This window comes from Anser cygnoides, chromosome 1, assembly GCF_040182565.1.
Source record: "Anser cygnoides isolate HZ-2024a breed goose chromosome 1, Taihu_goose_T2T_genome, whole genome shotgun sequence".
NCBI lineage: Eukaryota > Metazoa > Chordata > Aves > Anseriformes > Anatidae > Anser > Anser cygnoides.
In genome coordinates this window covers 148,321,158-148,340,847 of record NC_089873.1, presented here as the reverse complement: position 1 = coordinate 148,340,847, position 19,690 = coordinate 148,321,158, and the positions used below count along the sequence as shown (strand labels likewise).

Below are 19,690 nucleotides of genomic sequence, written 5' to 3'. Positions count from 1 at the left end.
TTCAGAACTTCTACCTAATTTATTTTTTAATCTAAAAAAATAAGAAAAAAATCAAGAGTCACTCATATTTAATGTATGTATTGATACTGACACCCTCATTCAGTCTGTATGTCAGAGCGTCCACGGTTTGAGGGTCCTGGGGTGCGTGTTCCACGATGCGGAGAGGTTGACAGGCACCCAATCTCATTTGTTCGCTTTCAGTGTGTTGTGAAGCATGGTGGTTTGTGCGTGCCTGGTTAAGTGGTTTTACAGATTATATTGTCTAGTTCTAACTAAACTAACCCTCACAAAATGGACAAGTGCCTTAAAAAGATTCCTGCAAAAAACTGCAGATTGAAGCTAGTACTAATAACACAAGCACAAGAGAACAAGAAAATGGTAGAGCAAACACTTCTACTCTTACTACGAGCTCTTCATTAGCATTTGGGCAAACAAATTCAAAATTGTGTATTCTATTCACAATTGTGAATTGTGAATACTATTTGAAAGATTGATTTATATCTGCTATTGTTAACAATGAACACCACCCTACATGCATGTTGTGTTTTGACATGATTCTATGAAACCATCACAATTATCAAGACAATTAAAATCTAAGCATCCAGAACATGAAGACAAACCTCCACATTTTTTTTTCAGTGTTTTCCCTTTAGAAAATTTCAGTAAACTTAATAAATCTTTAGAAGACTCTCTTGAACTTTCTTACTGAATAGTGAAAGATGAAAAGCCACATATCATTGGGGAAACACTTGTTCTTCCTGACACAGGAAAGATGGCTGAAATAATAGAGAAAACAATATGGCAACAAAATGAAATACCAGCAAATTTGCCAGCAAATACTGTTGGAAGGTGCATAGGAAACATTGCTGAAGATCTAAAGAATTAGAATAAATTATGCAGTGTGGGATATTGCTGTACAGATGGCTGAAAGTACAGATGTTTCTAATATTTTGTAGCTTAAGGTATTTCCAGATTCTGTTTCGATAATGGAATACATAAAGAACTACTTTTTTTTGTGAGTTACTATAATAAAGATATACTAGAGAAGATATGTCCTGAACAACAAATGACTTTTTAATAAAAACAATGTCTTATAGAGAAAATGTGCAAGTATAACTACTAGTGGAGCAGATACTTCTGCTGATACAAAAAAAGATCCCAGAGTAAGGTTACAGAGCTGGCACCACGTGTGAAATTCATTCACTGCATCAGTCATAGACAAGCTATTGCAGTCAGGAGGTTGGACCCAGAATTGCACAAAGTGCTACAGGATATCATCAATTTGGTTAGTTTTATAAAAACAAGACCTTTAAATAGAATCTTTACAATACTTTGTAATGAGCTGGGGTGGGAGTGACCATGAAAATCTTTTGTACCACACAGAAGTAGAGTGATTATGTTTTGGCAAAGTGCTTAAGAGAGTTGTCACACTTAAAGATGTTATGCATTTTTCTTTTACAAAGGGGCAAGTGTTCTGAATTTGCTAACCTTATCTGTGAAGAAAAGTGTCTCTCAGTAGAAAAAATAAACATACTTAACGTGTCCCTTAAAAGTAAAAATGATGCTTTACCACTGAGTTATGGTGCCTGATGCCAACCCTCCTGTGACTGGTGCTGACACAAATTTATATAGGGAATCAGATCATGTTGAGTCTTTGCAGACTCCTTGTAGATCTGCTTACGGTGGTAGGACTGTCCAATGCATTGTTCATTAAATCATTCTATATTTTAGAACAACTGTGTGCTTAATTCTCCTCAAGGGTACAAGAAAAAATCCTTAATAATCACAAAGTGTAAAACCAAAATTTTCGGAAATAAAGTATATTAAATCATGTAGGTCTCACTAGGAAAACTACTAATAATAAATTTTAGCACAGAAAGGTTTCTGTACAATTTATAAGATAATCTTAAAAATACTGTTTATTTCATTTTTATCTCATCCTTAAGTTCTATTTTTGCATGTTTTATCATGTACACAATGTACTAATACACTAGTACATGTGTATAGTTTATAAGGAAATATAGTGGGGGTGCACGCTCAAAAATTTTTACTGATAGGGGTGCACGATCTGTTAGGTGTGGAGACCACTGCTCTAGGCCACTTCAGCTGGTATTCGTAGGTGAAAACCCAGAGAAACCTGATGCTTACAATAACTTTAGAGAACACTTCTCTGGCTGATGAACAGTTGCCTGGCATTTCGAGAGCTCTCTAGCTATTCCAGCAGCCATTGTTGGAACACAGGAGGAAGAAAACATTTTAAACTTCTTCCTTGCAGGGCTGTAGGGGCTGCTTGGGAGTGCCTTTTAACTGCCTGCTATGAGGGTGGGATGTTTGAGCATTTTCACTGGCCAAATTCAGGCTGACTGCAGGGGCAATGTAGTTGTCCAGCACTGGGTATCAGTGGTGGCCTGGAATTTGCCACATAACAGCATGGTCTTTACCAACCATTTCTCCCGCTTCTTTTGTTTTTCACTCTGCCCCACCAGCAAGTAGGCTGGGGTTGTGCAGGAGGCTGGGAGCAGGCAGGCCAGACGACCTGAACTGACCAGAGGGATACTCAGTGCCACATTAATGTCAAGCTCAGCAATATAACAGCAGGCAGGGGGTGGTCTCTGTTGCTTGGAGATGTTTATTTATGGGGGTTGGTGAGCGTTTGCCTTTGCTTTTTTTTTTCCCCTTCACTTAGTAAATTGTTGATATCTTGCTTTTGCTCTTCCCGTTTTCTCTCCTGTGCTGCTGGTAATGAGCAAGCAGTCAGTCAGTGCTTAGTCCAGGGTCTATCCACCACATACAGATAAAATGTACTTAGAAATATTCAGATGGAAAATTGCCCATTGGCTTTATGCTGTTGATTTATTTTGTTTTGTTCTGTTTTATTTTGCTTTTAACCCAGGTGAAGGTTTTAAGATTTGTAAAGGATAGTAATTATGTTGTTACTTACCTTAGATAGTTTCAATAATATTTTCTTGTTAATTCTTGCTAATAGGTCTAATTAGAAGATTTATTCATAATTTTATACTCTTTCGTAGCTTTTTTTATACAGACTTTACACTGACATTCTGTTCTGTTTATTTTTCTATCTATACATGTATCTATGAGCTCTTGTTTATTTCCTGGATAATCAGAGAACGTTCAATTGAAAGCTGTTGGCTCACTTTAATACATGCTTTCAATAAAATAATCTATTCTCACACATACGTTTTAAAGATTTAAAAAGTGAGAGTAATTTGCTTTGTTTTTATATGTGTGTGGTGTATATAGATCTGTATATAAGGAGAATTACCTGTCCTTGTACGTTAAAAAAATTGAAATATTGAGAGATATATACATAGCAATACGCAAATTAGCACTGATATAAAACTACTTGTATATTTCCCTTGCAGATTTGTTGGTCGAATAAATATTTACCATGATAGTAATGAGCCTACTGCAAGGTAAGGAAAATACAGAGTTTCCCCACATGTAATCACTGTTAGGATTGATTGTTAGGATATCAATAATGAGAATTACTTTTGTTTTACCAACATTGTGCTGTCTTGTCTTATTGATATAAAGTATTTTTGTCTTAAAAGTCTATAGACTGTACTTGTGTATATCATAAATATTTCATCTTTTACCTTAAGCTTTTATTTGGTATGTAGTTAGCTTGTAAATGATGTTGAGAGTATTTTGACAGTATTTTGATAATATTGTTGCATTAGCAGCAGGTCTTTGTGTTTGTGTTTCTCTTCTTCTTCCTCTTCATCTCCTCCTTCTTCTTCTTCCTTTTATTCCTTCTCTTCTTCCTCTTCTTCCTCCTCTTCTTCGGGGAGATTGAACATACCAAACGTTGTGTTTAGTTTTACTGAGGGGTGGATTTGTATTTGTACATTTGTCTAAGAAGTCTTAAACGTTGTGTGTGTTCAAGAAGGCAAGATCCAAGGAAATGGACTTTATGTGTGGTATAGGAAACGATGATTTGTTATCCTGGGTCTGGCACCTAGAAGGTTCTGCCTCGTGCGCGAATAAGTTTCATCCTGGAGTGAGTGAGGTAGATTCTCCTCAAGGAGCAGTCAGTGTAGCCCAGGACATTATTTGTTTGGCAAATAGAGAATAAAAATAAAGCAGTACAAAAGTGTCATGAGTCTTCATGTCTCTTCTGTATAAGATCTTCTGTGTACTAGCAAGGAGAAGACTTTGTGTACCTGGTTTTTGTTCAGGTCCTTGCCACAAAGAGGCAAAGCAATAGGAGGGAAAGTTGTCTCGCTTGGATTATATCCAAGGCCCCAGCATGTGGGAAGTTAATTCATTCTGGCTAAGTATTTTCTTAAGCTCAGTGTGTCTGTAGATAGGTAATTTTCTATCTCAGTAAGCAAAGAGGAGGGAAAATTTGGCTGCTGAGCACGTCAGTGATCCCAAAGGAAACATATCTATGACTGCACTGCAAAGCAGTGAAAATCTCTTGTCACCATCCAGAGCAGATCATGTCCCTCTCAGCTGTTCCGGGCTGTGTTCTTGCTTGGGGGTCTCTCAGATAAGAGGGTCAGGCAGGGCCCTGGCCTCATGAGCTGTTGCAGTGACAGCTGCCTGCTTCCAGGCAGGAGGTATCCTTTCCTGAGGATACTCCTGTCCTTTCCATGTTGAGTGATACGTCATTTAATAGTAGATTGCTACAGTCTGCTGTGAAAGCTGCCTTTTTCTTTTTCCTTCTTCTTTCTAAAGAGCACTTTCCTTTTTAATCAAAACAGCAATAGCCTGCTCTGTGTCCAACACTGTGACCAAGAAGAAAATTTGTGGTGTTAAGGCTTGTATTCCTTGGACAGTGCTATTAGTAGAACTGTTGGCATTTTTTACTATATCAGGATACAATGTCTTATTACCAAATCATTCACATAACGTCACACCACTGGTTTAAATGGAAATAGTAACAGGTTTTACATCAGAACATCAGAGACACAGCCCTGGGGTTTTTGTTTTAGAGTTCCCTGACTATTTTTTTTATTATTATTTTTGAACACTTTGAATAACATCCAAAAATACTGAGTTTATTTTTTTATTATTATTTTTATTTTTCCATTGCTATATAAATAGTCTGGCAGTAGTTTAAAATGTCATCTGTGCAATTCTGCATGTTGTCTGTCTGTAAAGTAGTCCTTGTTTTTGCACTCCTGTGATGGATTGTATTACATATGCTCCAAAATGCTATTTTAAACTGCATGGGGATCCTTACAGTAATTCCTACTTCTCAATAAATTATTTTACCTATATTCATCTTTATGCTATGAAAAGTATACAGTAAATTTCAAGCAATACCTTGTATACCATTTATACTTGAAATGAAAGGGCAGAACGTATTGTACTTAATAAGTAACTCTAACATGAACAAGACTATAGTTTATGCAAGCCTAAAAAAGACGTGAATTAGTGTTTTTAAAAGTAAGTAACTTACAATTAGGATGATGAATCTTTATTTAGGTATCTACATACATGGTTGAAATGAAAGTTACTGTTTTCTCAACATGTTTCAAAATGAAATTGCTAATGCTGGACTTGGACTGTGAGGTTATTAGCTTAATTGTAGGTATCTGTATTTTTTAATATTCACTTAAATGCTTTAAGTGCCACCTATTAATTTTTTCACACAACATAAAATTAATTGAGTAATACTACTTTCCTGTCTTAGATGGCTTCCATTAAGGCCTGCTGTCTCTTTCTAAATACTTATATTTTGTAATGTTTGTCTTTTGCAGGCCATTAGGATCCGAAAATCTGCTCCTTAGAGGAGCCACTTTAAAGAATACAGAAAAAATCTTTGGTAAATATTTGTGTTGATTATTTCAATGAATGCTGAAGTAATAAGCAGACATGAAACAAAGTTACAATTCTAGAGTTGCTACCAAGAATATGATTTCTATTGAATCACTTGATTTACAACTTTTCAATAAGGTGTACTGTTTCTAGAATTTCAATAAAGTTAGTATTAATGATGTTCAATGACTATAGAGATTTTGGGGAGGGGTAAAGACAACTTGAATTCTTCCTGTAAATATTTGGGTTTTGAACAAGCATTGTAAATAAATGCTGTTCCAAACAAGGTAATAAGCTTGATAAAAAATGTTAAATCTGTTTTGCTCACTTGTCAAAACAGACAGATACCATAAATATGGCTGATGAAAAAAAAAAATGCACCTAAACAGTTCCTGACTCAAAATTAGACTTTCCACTAGTCACTGTATTTTGTTTGTGTGATCTGTCTTCATTCCATGGAAGTGTTTTAATACATTAGCAGAAATAGGAAGCACAATATGAAATACATGTTTTTGACATTCTTTAAGCAAACCTAGTGGTAGGGGTAGTTGCAGTGTTACAAACAACTCTTTGCTGGTAATGAAAGGGACAAGGGTGCAAATCATCCTCTGTCGTGTACAACTTCCATACTCCACAAAATGAGATCATAAATAACAATGAAGTACTCAGCCTAAAACATCAAAATCTTAAAACTTTTTCTCAAAAAAAAAAAAAGCATTAAAAGTATACGTTAATTTAAACTTGCCCTCTTTGCTTTTAATTGATATCTGAAATAGATAACTAATACAATTAATCTGTAACATGTCTGTAAACTTCAGAGCATGATTTTAAGATCTCAGTTAAATTGTGTATCAGGCAGAGATGTGTAAGTGGCTGTTTCTGGTCTGTGTAATGCATGCAGTGTTTGCCATTACCCCAGTATGATCTGTATCCTAAACTATATTACTTTTATCAGTGTGCAGGGGTGCTGACTTAATATGCACTTAAAATCCATTTTCTTATTTACAGCTTTTTGTAGTTGTTTTTAATCTTCTGAGGGTTAGTCTCTCAATCTGAATTATTAGCAGGAATTCAGTAATATCAGAGGATCACTCTTTTCATAAAGTATTAGATTTTCCTGGGGAAAGCTAAATCAGTAGCCTTCTCTTATTCTTCTTGGAAGTATCCTGTAGTTTAGCCCTTGCTGAATTTTCTTTTACAACATATAATTTAGATTCTAAAATTAAAGCCAAAAAAAAAAAGAACTTAAAAACACAAGATGATTTATTCAAAATACAGCTTTGTTTTGGCTTCCGTTCATAGCAGAGAACATGTTAGGAATTGGAGACTGTGGCTCTGGAATGGCATGTAAAATGCCATTCTTAAAATTTCCCCTGAAGAACCGAAATATTAAGCCATTTTTAGTGTTTGAGTATTATCCCAGCCTGTACCCTTTTTCTTCAGGCCATAGAAACTTAGAGAAATGACAGGGTATAATAATCTAGTGAGTTGTATTGTTATTAAAGTAAGTTTTTGTACTGTGCTATCTTTATTAAAACAAATTGTCTAATTTCAGGTGTTGCTATCTACACTGGCATGGAAACTAAGATGGCGTTAAATTACCAGTCAAAATCACAGAAACGATCTGCTGTAGAAAAGTAAAAATTTCAATATTTCTTTTGTGGGTAGAAAACTGCATGTTTGAATAGTGAATAAAAGGGGATATTTTATTTTGCTAAAAGTATATGATTTATTGATTTAAATTAAAAAAAAAAAGAGGTAAAAGGACTTAAAATTTTCATTTTGTGTGCTTCATTTTTGATTTATAAAATGAGTCATATAACTCCAGATGAGGTTCTCAATACTTTATTATCATTATATGTTAAAAATAACCACCTTAATGCAATGCTTACCTTTTTAAGATATGAATGTTTTAATGTTTTTCTGTTCCAGTGGACTTTTCTTTTACTGGTTAGAGTATACCTACTGACATTTTTCCACAGTTATGTTCTTCGGTATCCTAACATTACTTTACATTACAATTAAATTGAATTCAGTAGAAATAACTCCTTTAGTTTGGACCAACTGCAATAACACAAAGCCTATCTGTGGCAAGTTTTCATTGTTTTATCTAAAATCATAAATTCCCTCATCCCTTTGTTTGTTTTTTGCTTTAATAAATAGAGAGGATTAGATTCTAGTCCTGCTCTACTATTCGAAGTCATCGCATCTGAGTAAGGTGTCCAACTTTGTGGAAAAAAAGGATGTCATTGACTTAGGCAATATGTACTGACCAGCTGACAACCCTTCTCTTATATAGTGACTGAGTGATGATGTGTCTGTTTCTGTCGTTACTGGTATATAACCAATAGCTTTTAGTTCATGCCCACCATTAATGTTAACATAATTTTAAATGCAGTGTTCTTGCTCTTTCTTTTTTATATCTGTCTAGAAACAGTAACAGTTGAGCCGTTGCAACTACATTGCAAAATGTTCTAGATGGATTTTATTTCTATAAAAGTACTTTTGCAAGTATTTTTGCAAGTATTATTACATATTATAGCAGTAACATTTTAAATAGAAAATGGTCCTCGATAATGATTTTCTCCATTGGGAAAACACTGTAGAGAAGTTATTAACATCATACCATTGTTAGATTTGCAGCAAATGTTAGGCTGAAGGACAAATATATATTTTTAATAATCTCTGTAGTTTGTACGCTGATGGAATTGTCATTTTAATTTTTACTTTATTTTCTTTTAGATCAATGAATGTATTCCTTATTGTATACCTCTGTATTCTCATCAGTAAAGCACTAATAAATACTGTCCTGAAGCATGTCTGGGAGAGTAAAGAGTATCGTGATGAGCCATGGTATAATTGGAAAACAGAGCCAGAAAGGAAAAGGAATGTGGTATGGAAATAAAATACCAAAAAAGTTTCACTAAACCCTACATTTATAAGAATACTACTGAAAAGTATATACAGCCTGCTTGTTTACTAGTCATGAATTGTTACTTTTTCCAGCAGTGGTGATGGTATATTTCTGGAAAGCCTATATATGAATTTTTGCACATAAGTTGTATATGTGAATTTAACTGAAGACTGATTAAGAATTACAAGGTCTTTGTTTTAGTATAAAAACTCCCATGCAAATATGTTTTTGTTTTTTTTTTGTTTGTTTTTGTTTGTTTGTTTTTGGAGATTCCTACTATTGATGTGAGTTATATCAATACGAAAAGAGCTCAACTCTTGCAAAGAAACATAGGACTGAAAGGAATCACCCAACTAGTGGCAATTATATAACAGACATTTGATCAAAAAAAACTACTGTAGAAATCTCTGTCAAAATACCTCTCAGTTTCGTGTAGTCCTGTAACTGTTATGAGCACTAGAGACCAGCACAGTTCCCAGTGTCCAGTGTCCTTGTTCACGTAGTTGTTCACCATTCATATGTAGTCACTCTCATTAGTTGCTCTAGAACTTTGCAGCAATGTGTAACTGTATTCTCTACCTGTATGTTTGTAAAGAAAAATACAAAGTTAAAAAGGTATTTCTTTATGCCCAAATAGTTGTGATATAAATCATGAAAGTTTGCATTCTGTGCTGAACTGTGAGATGTGAATGGCGTTGCTTACTGTTTGAAAACTATTAGAAAAAATAATTTGTAAATCTAAGTAGTCATCTTCCAGTTTTTGATGGTACATGACAAATTAGTATTTTTGTCTTGTTTCTTTGGCAGTTTCTTCAGGCATTTACAGATTTCCTTGCGTTCATGGTTCTTTTCAACTACATTATTCCTGTATCCATGTATGTCACTGTGGAAATGCAAAAATTTCTTGGTTCTTATTTCCTTACATGGGATGAGGAGATGTTTGATGAAGACACAGGTGAAGGACCACTGGTAAATACGTCTGATCTCAATGAAGAGTTGGGACAGGTAAATTTCATCAAATGATACATTTTTCAACTATTTCTACCATAAAATAAACTTTCCTGATGTATAGTATTTTTTTTATTTAAAAATTCATTGCAACTATATATTTTTGCAGATTTAAATTTTCTTTAGTGATGATTAATTTAAAAATCAAATTTGATATCTTCTGATTTTCAGAATCAAAAATTCTGATTTCTTGGCTAGGTCAGTTGAAGGCAAATTAACACTTAGAACTTCTGAAAACACCTGTGACCTGATGTGCTAAGTGTTGAAACATAGACAACATCTAAATTTGATTTTAATGAGTACTTCCCAAAATCACCTCACTTAAAGCAACTTTAGTCCCTTCCATCAGTTAGAAGTACTACATTACTCTTTACACTGGTGTTTCCATTGTTGAAATTCATTTTAGGATTTCATAACATATTTTATATATTGTAGCTAATCTAGAAAATTAGTTCTGTATTCATTTTTCCTACACAAATGCTCTCTTATTAGATCTTTGGCAAATAATATTATTATTGTATATTCAAGCGGGAGCAAATTTATATATCCTCTGAACTATTTGCAGATTCTGAGAACTTAGGCTGGATCATATCACCAAACTTAAGTTATCCAGAAAGTAGACATATAATCTAAGCTGTCTGGGAATTTTCCACATTCACTGAACAGGTGCACCAATACACACACCCCTCTCAACCTGGCATAGGTGTCTGCAATATAGATACAAGAAGGCATCTATATTATAGATACCTATATAGTTGTTGTAAGTAGCTACACTAGATAATTAGCTCTGTCTATCATGGTTAACTGTATTAGTAAAGGATAAACACTTCATGAAGGTAATGATTTCTCTCCGTTGACTCTAGAGGGAGATTATATAAGCATCTAAATTCCTTAAAGTAAAAGGAGTTGAAGAGACACCTTTTTTGTCTGGCTAGACTAACACCAAATATCCAGACACCAGTTTCATCCAGTCAAATAATTGACTGGCATTCTCCTTTTAAAATATTTTAAAATATTTAAAATACCTAAGAGGATGTATTACTTTATTTTTGTACAGCTGAACTAGTTATTAAGCTTTTAGAGAACATTTATATTTATTTGGATAAAAGGTGGTGCAAGCATTTCATTATTATGGGCAGACACTGTCAACACTGTCTCCCATAAAATCTTCACAGACAAGTTCTTGATGTGCAGTCTGGATGAGCAGACAGCGATATGGATTGAAAATTGGCTGAACATCAATGGCTTAGAGGGTGGTGATCAGTGGCATGAAGTTTAGCTGGAGGCCAGTAACTAGTGCAGTGCTCCAGTGGTCAGTACTGGGTCCTGTCCTGCTTAACGTCTTCATTAATGATCTGGGTGATGGGGCACGGTGGGACCTACCCAGGGGAAAGCATCTTTGCAGAAAAGGCCCTGGGGATTCTGGGGGACACCAAGCTGAACGTGAGCCAGCAGTGTACCCTTGTGGCAAAGACAGCCAGTAGCCCCCTGGTCTACATTAGGAGAGTTGCCAGCAGGTGGAGGAAGGTGAATCCTTCCCCTTTCTACAGCTCCGGCGAGGTCACTTTTCAGTTTTGTTTTTGGTGTTGTTAGCCTTCAATGCTATGGCTCACTGTAAAAGATAAAGTGAATCAAAAATTCAGTATTGAGACAGAAAGAATGCTTTCAAGACAGTAACAACGCACATCTATATGACTATATGTGATAATTACTTGGTGTTCATTTACACTAGAGTAATTGTAGTGGGAAACTCTGACAGTAGCCTGAAGACTGTTCTGAAAGGAACTGGTGCAAATCCAGGCATGTACATTAAGTAATCATCCCTGCCAAATGACATTTTTATTCATTTTGTTTCTGTGAGTATCTGTTCTGCAGTAAGCAAGACATTAAAAAACAAAAAGGAGCTTGAGAGAAGAGTGAAAGTATGTTAAACATTATTTATAAGTGTTGTCTGGTAGGAGAGCTTTACTAGTACTCTTGTATGATAAAATCTTTTAAAGCCCCCATTTCCATGGAAGATGACTTCCAAAATAAATTTTTGTCTTCCTTTTCTGAAATAGCTTGCATAAAGATCTTTAAAGGAAGGTGTAGCCCAGTAAAAATTTCATTCATGTTAAGATACCTTGAAAGATCTCTGTTCATATTCTTGCTGTTTTTAATTTGTGTTCATTTGCAGATTGAGTATGTCTTCACAGATAAAACAGGAACATTAACTGAGAACAACATGGAATTTGTAGAATGTTGCATTGAGGGGCATGTTTATATACCACATGTTATCTGCAATGGCCAAATTCTCCATGATTGTACAGGCATTGATATGATAGATTCTTCTCCAGGAGGAAGTGGAAAGGTATGGTGACTCTTTCTAGGTCCTTGTTTTTTACAGTGAAACATGAAAATTGAATTAAGCTGATGAAGGGAACTGTAGAAATACAGCATTCTTGAACTTCAGTAACCAAAGGATATACCTGCAGGGAATGTATGACAACATGAATGCTTTCCTTTCATAGTTCAGCGTAAGATTTAGGTGCTTAATAGGAAGTTTCCCAACTTACTGAAGCTGTAAAACTGAATTAAATAAAACCAAGAAACACAGAACTTTCTCCATTTTACATTGGCTTCAATAGGGAAATCAAGGCAGGAAACTCGTAAAGGGGAAAAATGAATGTTCAATGCAAACACTTGCCCAGTCATCACTGAGTGAATATACGGTAATTGAATGGTTTATAATCAAACTCATTTACTTTTAAAAGTGAATTAATATAGCCACATCTGAAATGTATTACACACAGCATGTACATGCTTTGGCTTTTTTGCAATGTAAAGCAAATTAAATTAAGTGAAGGTTAAGGAGAATTCACATGTCAGCAGATGAGCATTGTATAAATGGTCAGGATAACCACAGCCAATGGACTATATATTTTAAAATATGTCAATACAGTCTCAGATCATACTTAAGCCATAACCTTCACTGTGGCAAAATAAGGTATCTTAAAATTCAACAGCCTTACGGTTTTTACCCATCTGAACACGGTCCCAAAGTAGCTGTGTTTTTGTCTTCGAATTAAAATGGCACAGACACAGTTTGTATTGAACAGCATGGAAGATTAAGATTCAGAAACAAAGATACAGTTAGAACACAGCCATTTATCCATGAAATAGAAATCTCTTTCTGGTGTGACTCTCAAACCAGAAACAAGAAATGGCTAAGCTGCTATTGCCGAACTATCTGAAACGTTATGGAATTTGTTGGCTCCAGCTGCCAGAATGTCCAAACTCCTTTTATTTTATATAGATCTGAGAGGTGTTCAAGCTGCGCAAGAAATTGAAATCTCGAAACCGTATTAACGCTTACGCTGCAGATGCTGTGTCCCTCTGTCTGGATTCAGGACTCCTAGAATTGTACCTTGACTAGTATTTAATATAGGTTGTCAAAGTTCAAACAAATTTAAAAAAAAAAAAAAACTTTCACCACATGTATAAATTCAGAGGAGGCAAGAGATGCACATTGGGTTTTCTAGGGCCATCAGCAGCTTGACTTGCATGGCAGTGTTAGTAGTACTAGCAGCTATTAACTAGTTGTGTGACACCACAGGGACAGACTTGGCTCCCCTTAAAGGGCAGGGGACCTATGATACTGCCTGTATGTGATAATAAACAGTAATAATCACTGATATTGCTAGCCTCCAAAAGAAAAAAAGCTTTTATGGAATACTTGAAAGTGATAACAAATAGTGACAATAATTTCTTTTATTTATTAGGAGAGAGAGGAGCTATTTTTCCGAGCTCTTTGTCTTTGCCACACTGTTCAAGTAAAAGATGATGACAGTGTAGATGGATTGAAGAAAAACCATCTCTCAAGAAGATCTCGTATATATATATCATCATCACCTGATGAAGTTGCTTTAGTTGAGGGAATACAGAGGTATGTATGTAATTAAGCATAGTTACTTTTTAAATCTGGAGATCTAATCACTGAAGTTCAAAGTTGTTTTTAGCAAAAAAAATCCTAATAGCAAACACCAAATCATCTATAGCTGATGATTTTCTTAATATGCAGTCACGATTATGTTCATAAATCAAATAAAAACAGTTGTGTTTATTTTCTGAAGATAAACTCAGCTTTAAATCTGTCTGACATGCTAAACTGGATAATTATATTTTTGTTGTGTTCATTTTCTTGATATGTGTTTCATTTTACAGACTTGGTTACACCTATCTAAGCCTGAAGGACAATTACATGGAGATCTTAAATCGGGAAAATAACAGAGAAAAGTGAGTGCTTAAAATACAACAAAATGAGACTGAGGAAAGAAAGTTTTATTGATATGTTTAATAAATCATTCTTTCCCTATACATTAATTTTAAATTCAAAAAGTCACAAATTGTGCATTTTAGTATAAAAATAAATGATCTAATACTTATAATTTTAAGCATACACTGTAGTTTTATATTTTTAAGTCTATTAGTTTGACAGTATGTGAAATAAGAAAAAATAAAATAACAAAAGTGTGACTTGGTGGTTCTTGACCTAATGTTATAGATCAATAGCTTTAGAAACTATGGATATTTTTCCTTTGTTATATGGTAAATAGTAATTTTTTAATAAAATGGTATGAGCCCAAAGTGGATCACAGTCTGTAGGCATAGACCAGATCAGATCTATTTTATAAGCAAAATATCTATAGAAGTGAATCTTGAAAAGATTAGGAATAACGATACTTAGGTTTGTGCTGTAAAAAGCAGGGTTCTCTTAGGCAAAAGAAGAGAGAGAGTAAATCATTAATGTATATAAACTGATGAATGATATAAAAACAGCACAGCAGGAGTTTCTGTTCATTTTTCTTCCTAGAAAACAAAGGAACGTGGGATCAAGTCAAATCAGAAAAAAAATGCCAATTATAATAGTGGCAAGAATAAGTTTTTTTTTTTTTCATTTGATTAACTTGTCAGTTGACACTTGAGGAGGAGTCATGAAATTACATTGGCACATTTAGGAATAGTCAGAATTTGAAGAATATTAAATAAAGACTTCTGTATAAATATCTCTGTATTTCAAGTCCTATGGCTATGCCTAGGTATTATAGGCAAGGATTTAGTTACTCATTAGGCAGTATAGTGCTCTACAACAAGGTTTCTAGTCTTCTGCTAAAATAAATTATATTGATTGTTTTCAGGAACTAGATGTTGAAGAACATCACAGAACATCACACATTCAGATTCTGTTTCAAGTAATTAGCAGATGAGCCCCCACCTCTACATTTGCTATTTGTAATGTGCTATTTCATTCTGTAGTAGTTCCATGTTCCACAGTATTCAATATAACCTTTCATGTTGGGAGTCATACTTTATTCCATATGTTTAAAGCTTTAATGCCCAGCTTAGGTATCTGAAAAAAAAAACAGAGTTGTTTAAAAAATATATTCTATTTCTTTTTCAGGTTTGAATTATTAGAGGTTTTGAGTTTTGATTCTGTGAGACGGAGAATGAGTGTAATTGTTAAATCTTCAACAGGTAGGACTACCACATGCTCTTTCCTGTTAGGTGTTTTTATGTCACTTAGATTTATTTTAGGTTTATCAGGTCTGTGTGCCTTTCATTAAAAAAGGGGAATGGGTATCAGCATGTGTGCAAATGTTATAAAACTGTTGGAAGAAATCTATTTGAAAGTTTTCTTAATTTGGGTACAAATATATCTGACTGTTTTGAATTCCATGCTGTCTCTTCTAGGTGATATATTTCTGTTTTGTAAGGGAGCAGATTCTTCCATATTTCCTAGAGTTAAAGAAGGCAAAATTGACCAAATACGATCCAGAGTTGAACGCAACGCAGTGGTAAGATTCCAGCGGGTATTAAACTTCTGCTGAGTTGTTCATATGATATCGAAGATTTTAAGTGTCCTGACCTCCTGATTGATACTGTAACAGATTTGTCTTCCCAGGCACAGAAATTATTCTATACCAGAGTGCACGCAGGCTGTATGCCTAGCAGTTTGTGTTACTCCCTGATCTGAATTTTTCCTCTACCTCATCTTCCAAGTAGCAGTTCTGGTGAGATGAGAATGCATTAGGTATTCATTGATGTATGTTGTAGCTTTTACTACACAAAACAGTTGTCAGGTAATTAGAAGTGAAGGAGGCTAATGAAACTGAAAGAAGTGTTCATGCATCATATCGATCCAATGTCTGTCAAGAGAGAAATCCAGCTGTTTCTTCATCCTAGATAATTGGGTATAGGACTTACTTCTACATACAGAAACTTCAGAGAGAAAATACAGTCAGACATTTGGCATCTGTCCTTATCAATAGCAAGAGTCCTGAAACTTTCTGAATTCTTGCTCTTCTTGCATTTGTACTAAGTAACTATACAAAGACCTACTGGAATAACGTTTATGAAGATAAAGCGCCAGTTAAATGGTGTTGTGAGAGGCAATATATTTGAGATAGAAAAACATTCTTTCTGTGTTAAAGCAGCTTTTTTTTTGCCTTATGTGGTCTATGCGCTCCTTTTCTTATTCATCACCAAATCCAAAAGTTTGATCCAGCCTGAAACACCCACAACCGAATTCTAGTTTTCACTTGATTGAAATGACACAGTTGGATTTTCACTTTGATCACTCACTGTGATGTGTTGTCTCTGTCCTTGTCCCTATATCTGCTGCAACACAGCATCAACAGACTGACTCTACAGAGCTACTATTTATATCATTATTATTTCTTCTGACTCATCCTGCCTAATTATAAAGATAGGGAAGGAAAGCTTTAGCGTGACCTTCTTTTCCCTGGTAATCCCATGCATATAGTTGTGCGGCTGATCTGTTTCTCTTCTGGAGGACTGAAGTTTGTCCCTCAGGTTGTAACTGCTTCCAGGGCAGCACAGAATCAAGCTGACCCCTATTTTCTAGTCTATATTATACTATACTCACTTTACTATAAAAATGAGCAGTGGGGCTCTTCATGTAAACAGTAAAATCATTCAATTTTTTCAAGTATTACAGTGTAAACAGCAAGAAGTCTAAGAAGAGTTGTATGGGATGCATATTGTTTCTTTTGATTACATTCTTTAGGAAGGACTGCGAACACTGTGTGTTGCATATAAAAAGCTCACAGCCGAAGAATATAGCAATGCACAGAAGCTGCTTCAAACTGCAAAGTTGGCCCTCCAGGACCGGGAAAAGAAATTGGCAGAAGCGTATGAGAAGATAGAAAGAGATTTTATTTTACTTGGTGCTACAGCTGTTGAAGATCGGTTAGTACATTTCTTAGACTATGCTTAGGGATGTTTAGGATGCTCCAGTGTTTATAAACAAGGAAATGTCTGCTAGTGGAAGTAGTTAATGGCTCTCTTGTAACTGTTTTTCTGGATTAGAGAGAAGTCCATTTATTTGAATGAATTCCATATCTCTAGTTTACTTAAGTTACTCATGGTAATTTTATAAAACAGTAATTTAATAACAATACATACAAAAATCAGTATATTCAAGCAATGTACATGCATTATACCTTATTGAGCAAACTGTAGGGAAATGTTTTGGAAGAAATAACTATGAAATGGGTATTGAGGAAATAAAGGAAGGATCTATGTTATGTCTTAAATTTAAAAACTGTGTATTAAAACTGGGAGGTGACTTTAATAACTCTTCAGTACTTCATTATTTGATGTCATTAGCTGAAAGCACTAAAAATGTTTTAAGTGAAGTACTTATCTGGGGAATAAAGCATCTTGTCCTTTAGGCTATATAAGTGAAAGGTGAAACTTTGAGCACTTTGAAAGTGTCAAAATAAATCATTTATAATGTACTACTCCTCTAAGCATTTTTAGATTTACACCTTGGGGAAAATTCTTAGATCTAATCACTTTTATTGAATTTTTTTATTTGGTTATGAAAAGCTTTCAAAAAGAACCTCTGAATTTCTCATTTCCAAGCAAACTATTGTCTGTTGTCAATTGACTTCCACAGGCTACAAGAAAAAGCTGCTGACACTATTGAAGCGCTCCAGAAAGCTGGAATTAAAGTTTGGGTTCTGACAGGAGACAAAATGGAGACTGCTGCAGCTACTTGCTATGCTTGCAAACTCTTCCGGAGAAATACACAAATACTTGAGCTAACGACAAAGAAAATTGAGGAACAGAGTTTACACGATGTGCTTTTTGATCTAAGCAGAACTGTCCTAAGACACAGTGACAGCCTAACCAGGGATAGTTTGTCAGGGTAAGGAAAAAGTTGAATTTTCAAGCTAGGAATGGACTTGTGTGCATTTCATAAATAATTAAATGATTGACTGAATAACTTAAGACCACCAATATAATGTTTCTGTTATCACAGTGTGAATTATTATATGGCGTTTATGTATAAGTTTGCTCCATATAGGTTTAGATTTTTACAGTTGTGGTTGTCTCTCCATCTCATTACTTGCACTGCTTGAACTATTAAAGGAAAGTCACAGCTGATTTTAATTATATGTCTTTCCACTTCAACAATACCGATTCTTGGCAAAAGCAATAGTAAAGTAAAATACTGTTTCAAACTTCTAAAAGGGAAGCAGACATGATTTATTTCTGTAATCAGAGTCAGTATATGACGCGACTTTCTTGATAAGACCAAGTCCTAAGGGAGCTATGCTGTGTCTCTCTACTGTGCTATTTCTAGGGAAGATTATCATGTATTTACAGACAGGTGACAGGCAACAGCATAGTACCACATCTTCTGGTGTGCATAAAAATAGTTCGAGTACCCTAAATAGAAAGGTAAATTATACAGAAAACACTGACTTACATGTTTTTTGAATGTCAGAAGAAGGATAGGAATCGTGTGCAGAAATGATTTCCTTGAAACATAACAGGGAATAAGATAGAAAAATGGCATTAAAAAGCAAGACCACCGCTATAATATGAATGCCTCATACACGTAGTCAGTTAGGCTACTTACTTGAAGCTTAGTAGCTGACACACATTACGTAGTCCTTTAGGTAACCTCTTTTTATACCCTGTAAAAAACTAGGAATTAGACTGAAAAAGATATTCATCATCTTAAGATGTTGTTGTTGGTCTTTCAGATGTAATGATGTGTATTTGCTTTGTGTTTCTTTCTAATGTGGAATCAGCTAGTATGTACATTTTATATACATTTACAATAAATTTATAGTAAAGGAACAACAAGGAATACAAAAAGTATTTGTGATACTTTAAGAGAGATATTGTAAAACTCTTAGCCTTATGGCTTGAAACTCAGGGCTGGAGCATCTGTCTTAGCTCTCCTTATACTTAAATCTCATTGGTCTAATCAATAACATTTGCATATTCAGTTAAATATATCTCTTAAACTTCATATTTAAAAAATAACTTACTAATTGTATCATCTGTTCCACTTTCAGCTTAAATTCCACAGTTCTTTCAGCTTATGTTTAAACATGTTTCTTACCTTCTTGTGCAATACCAATTTTCTAGACATTAAGACTTATCAGAATTTCTTGTGTTTGGCTGCAGAGCTGGAAAATATGCAAAGATATTAATATCAAGATTTTGCCTGGATGTTCAAATTCAAGCTCAAAACTTTTCACTGTGATATGGCCAATGATCAGTACATTGCGTAGACTTCATAACGATAAATTTTTGGTAGATTTTATACTTTTTTATACTAATGTTTTAGTTATACTAATGGTATTTTGTTGTACTAATGGTGTTTTGTTATACTAATGGTGTTGTCCTATCTGTGCCAATGGTAACAAATTGCTGAAAAGTATCTGTAAACTATTTTAAAATATAGTTTGCAGTACTTTGTCAAAAATAGCTTCTATTAGGAAGGATGGAGATGCTTAAAACAGGTTAAAAAACATTGATAAATGCAGTGGTTTTCACTGGTCATGGTGAAACCATGTTTGTTGAAAACCCACGCACAGTAGTATTACCTTGGAACACTGAAACTAGGACACAAATAAACCTGACTTTATGTTTATACAGCACTCGCTGCTGAGCTAGAGC

General features: G+C 34.6%; 1 protein-coding gene across 5 annotated transcripts in view; it reads left to right on the top strand.

The window, feature by feature from the left end:
• The window catches only part of ATP11A (ATPase phospholipid transporting 11A), a 128,311-nt gene that overhangs the window by 85,016 nt on the left and 23,605 nt on the right, over positions 1 to 19,690 (top strand). For all 5 annotated transcript variants that reach the window (XM_066990518.1, XM_013197443.3, XM_066990519.1 and 2 more), the window contains 12 exons: positions 3,384 to 3,434; positions 5,730 to 5,794; positions 7,343 to 7,424; positions 8,530 to 8,680; positions 9,509 to 9,706; positions 11,886 to 12,059; positions 13,471 to 13,634; positions 13,913 to 13,984; positions 15,150 to 15,223; positions 15,440 to 15,543; positions 16,776 to 16,957; positions 17,670 to 17,921. In XM_066990518.1, coding sequence (XP_066846619.1) covers positions 3,384 to 3,434; positions 5,730 to 5,794; positions 7,343 to 7,424; positions 8,530 to 8,680; positions 9,509 to 9,706; positions 11,886 to 12,059; positions 13,471 to 13,634; positions 13,913 to 13,984; positions 15,150 to 15,223; positions 15,440 to 15,543; positions 16,776 to 16,957; positions 17,670 to 17,921 — 1,569 coding nt within the window. The remainder of the gene's footprint in view (positions 1 to 3,383; positions 3,435 to 5,729; positions 5,795 to 7,342; positions 7,425 to 8,529; positions 8,681 to 9,508; positions 9,707 to 11,885; positions 12,060 to 13,470; positions 13,635 to 13,912; positions 13,985 to 15,149; positions 15,224 to 15,439; positions 15,544 to 16,775; positions 16,958 to 17,669; positions 17,922 to 19,690) is intronic.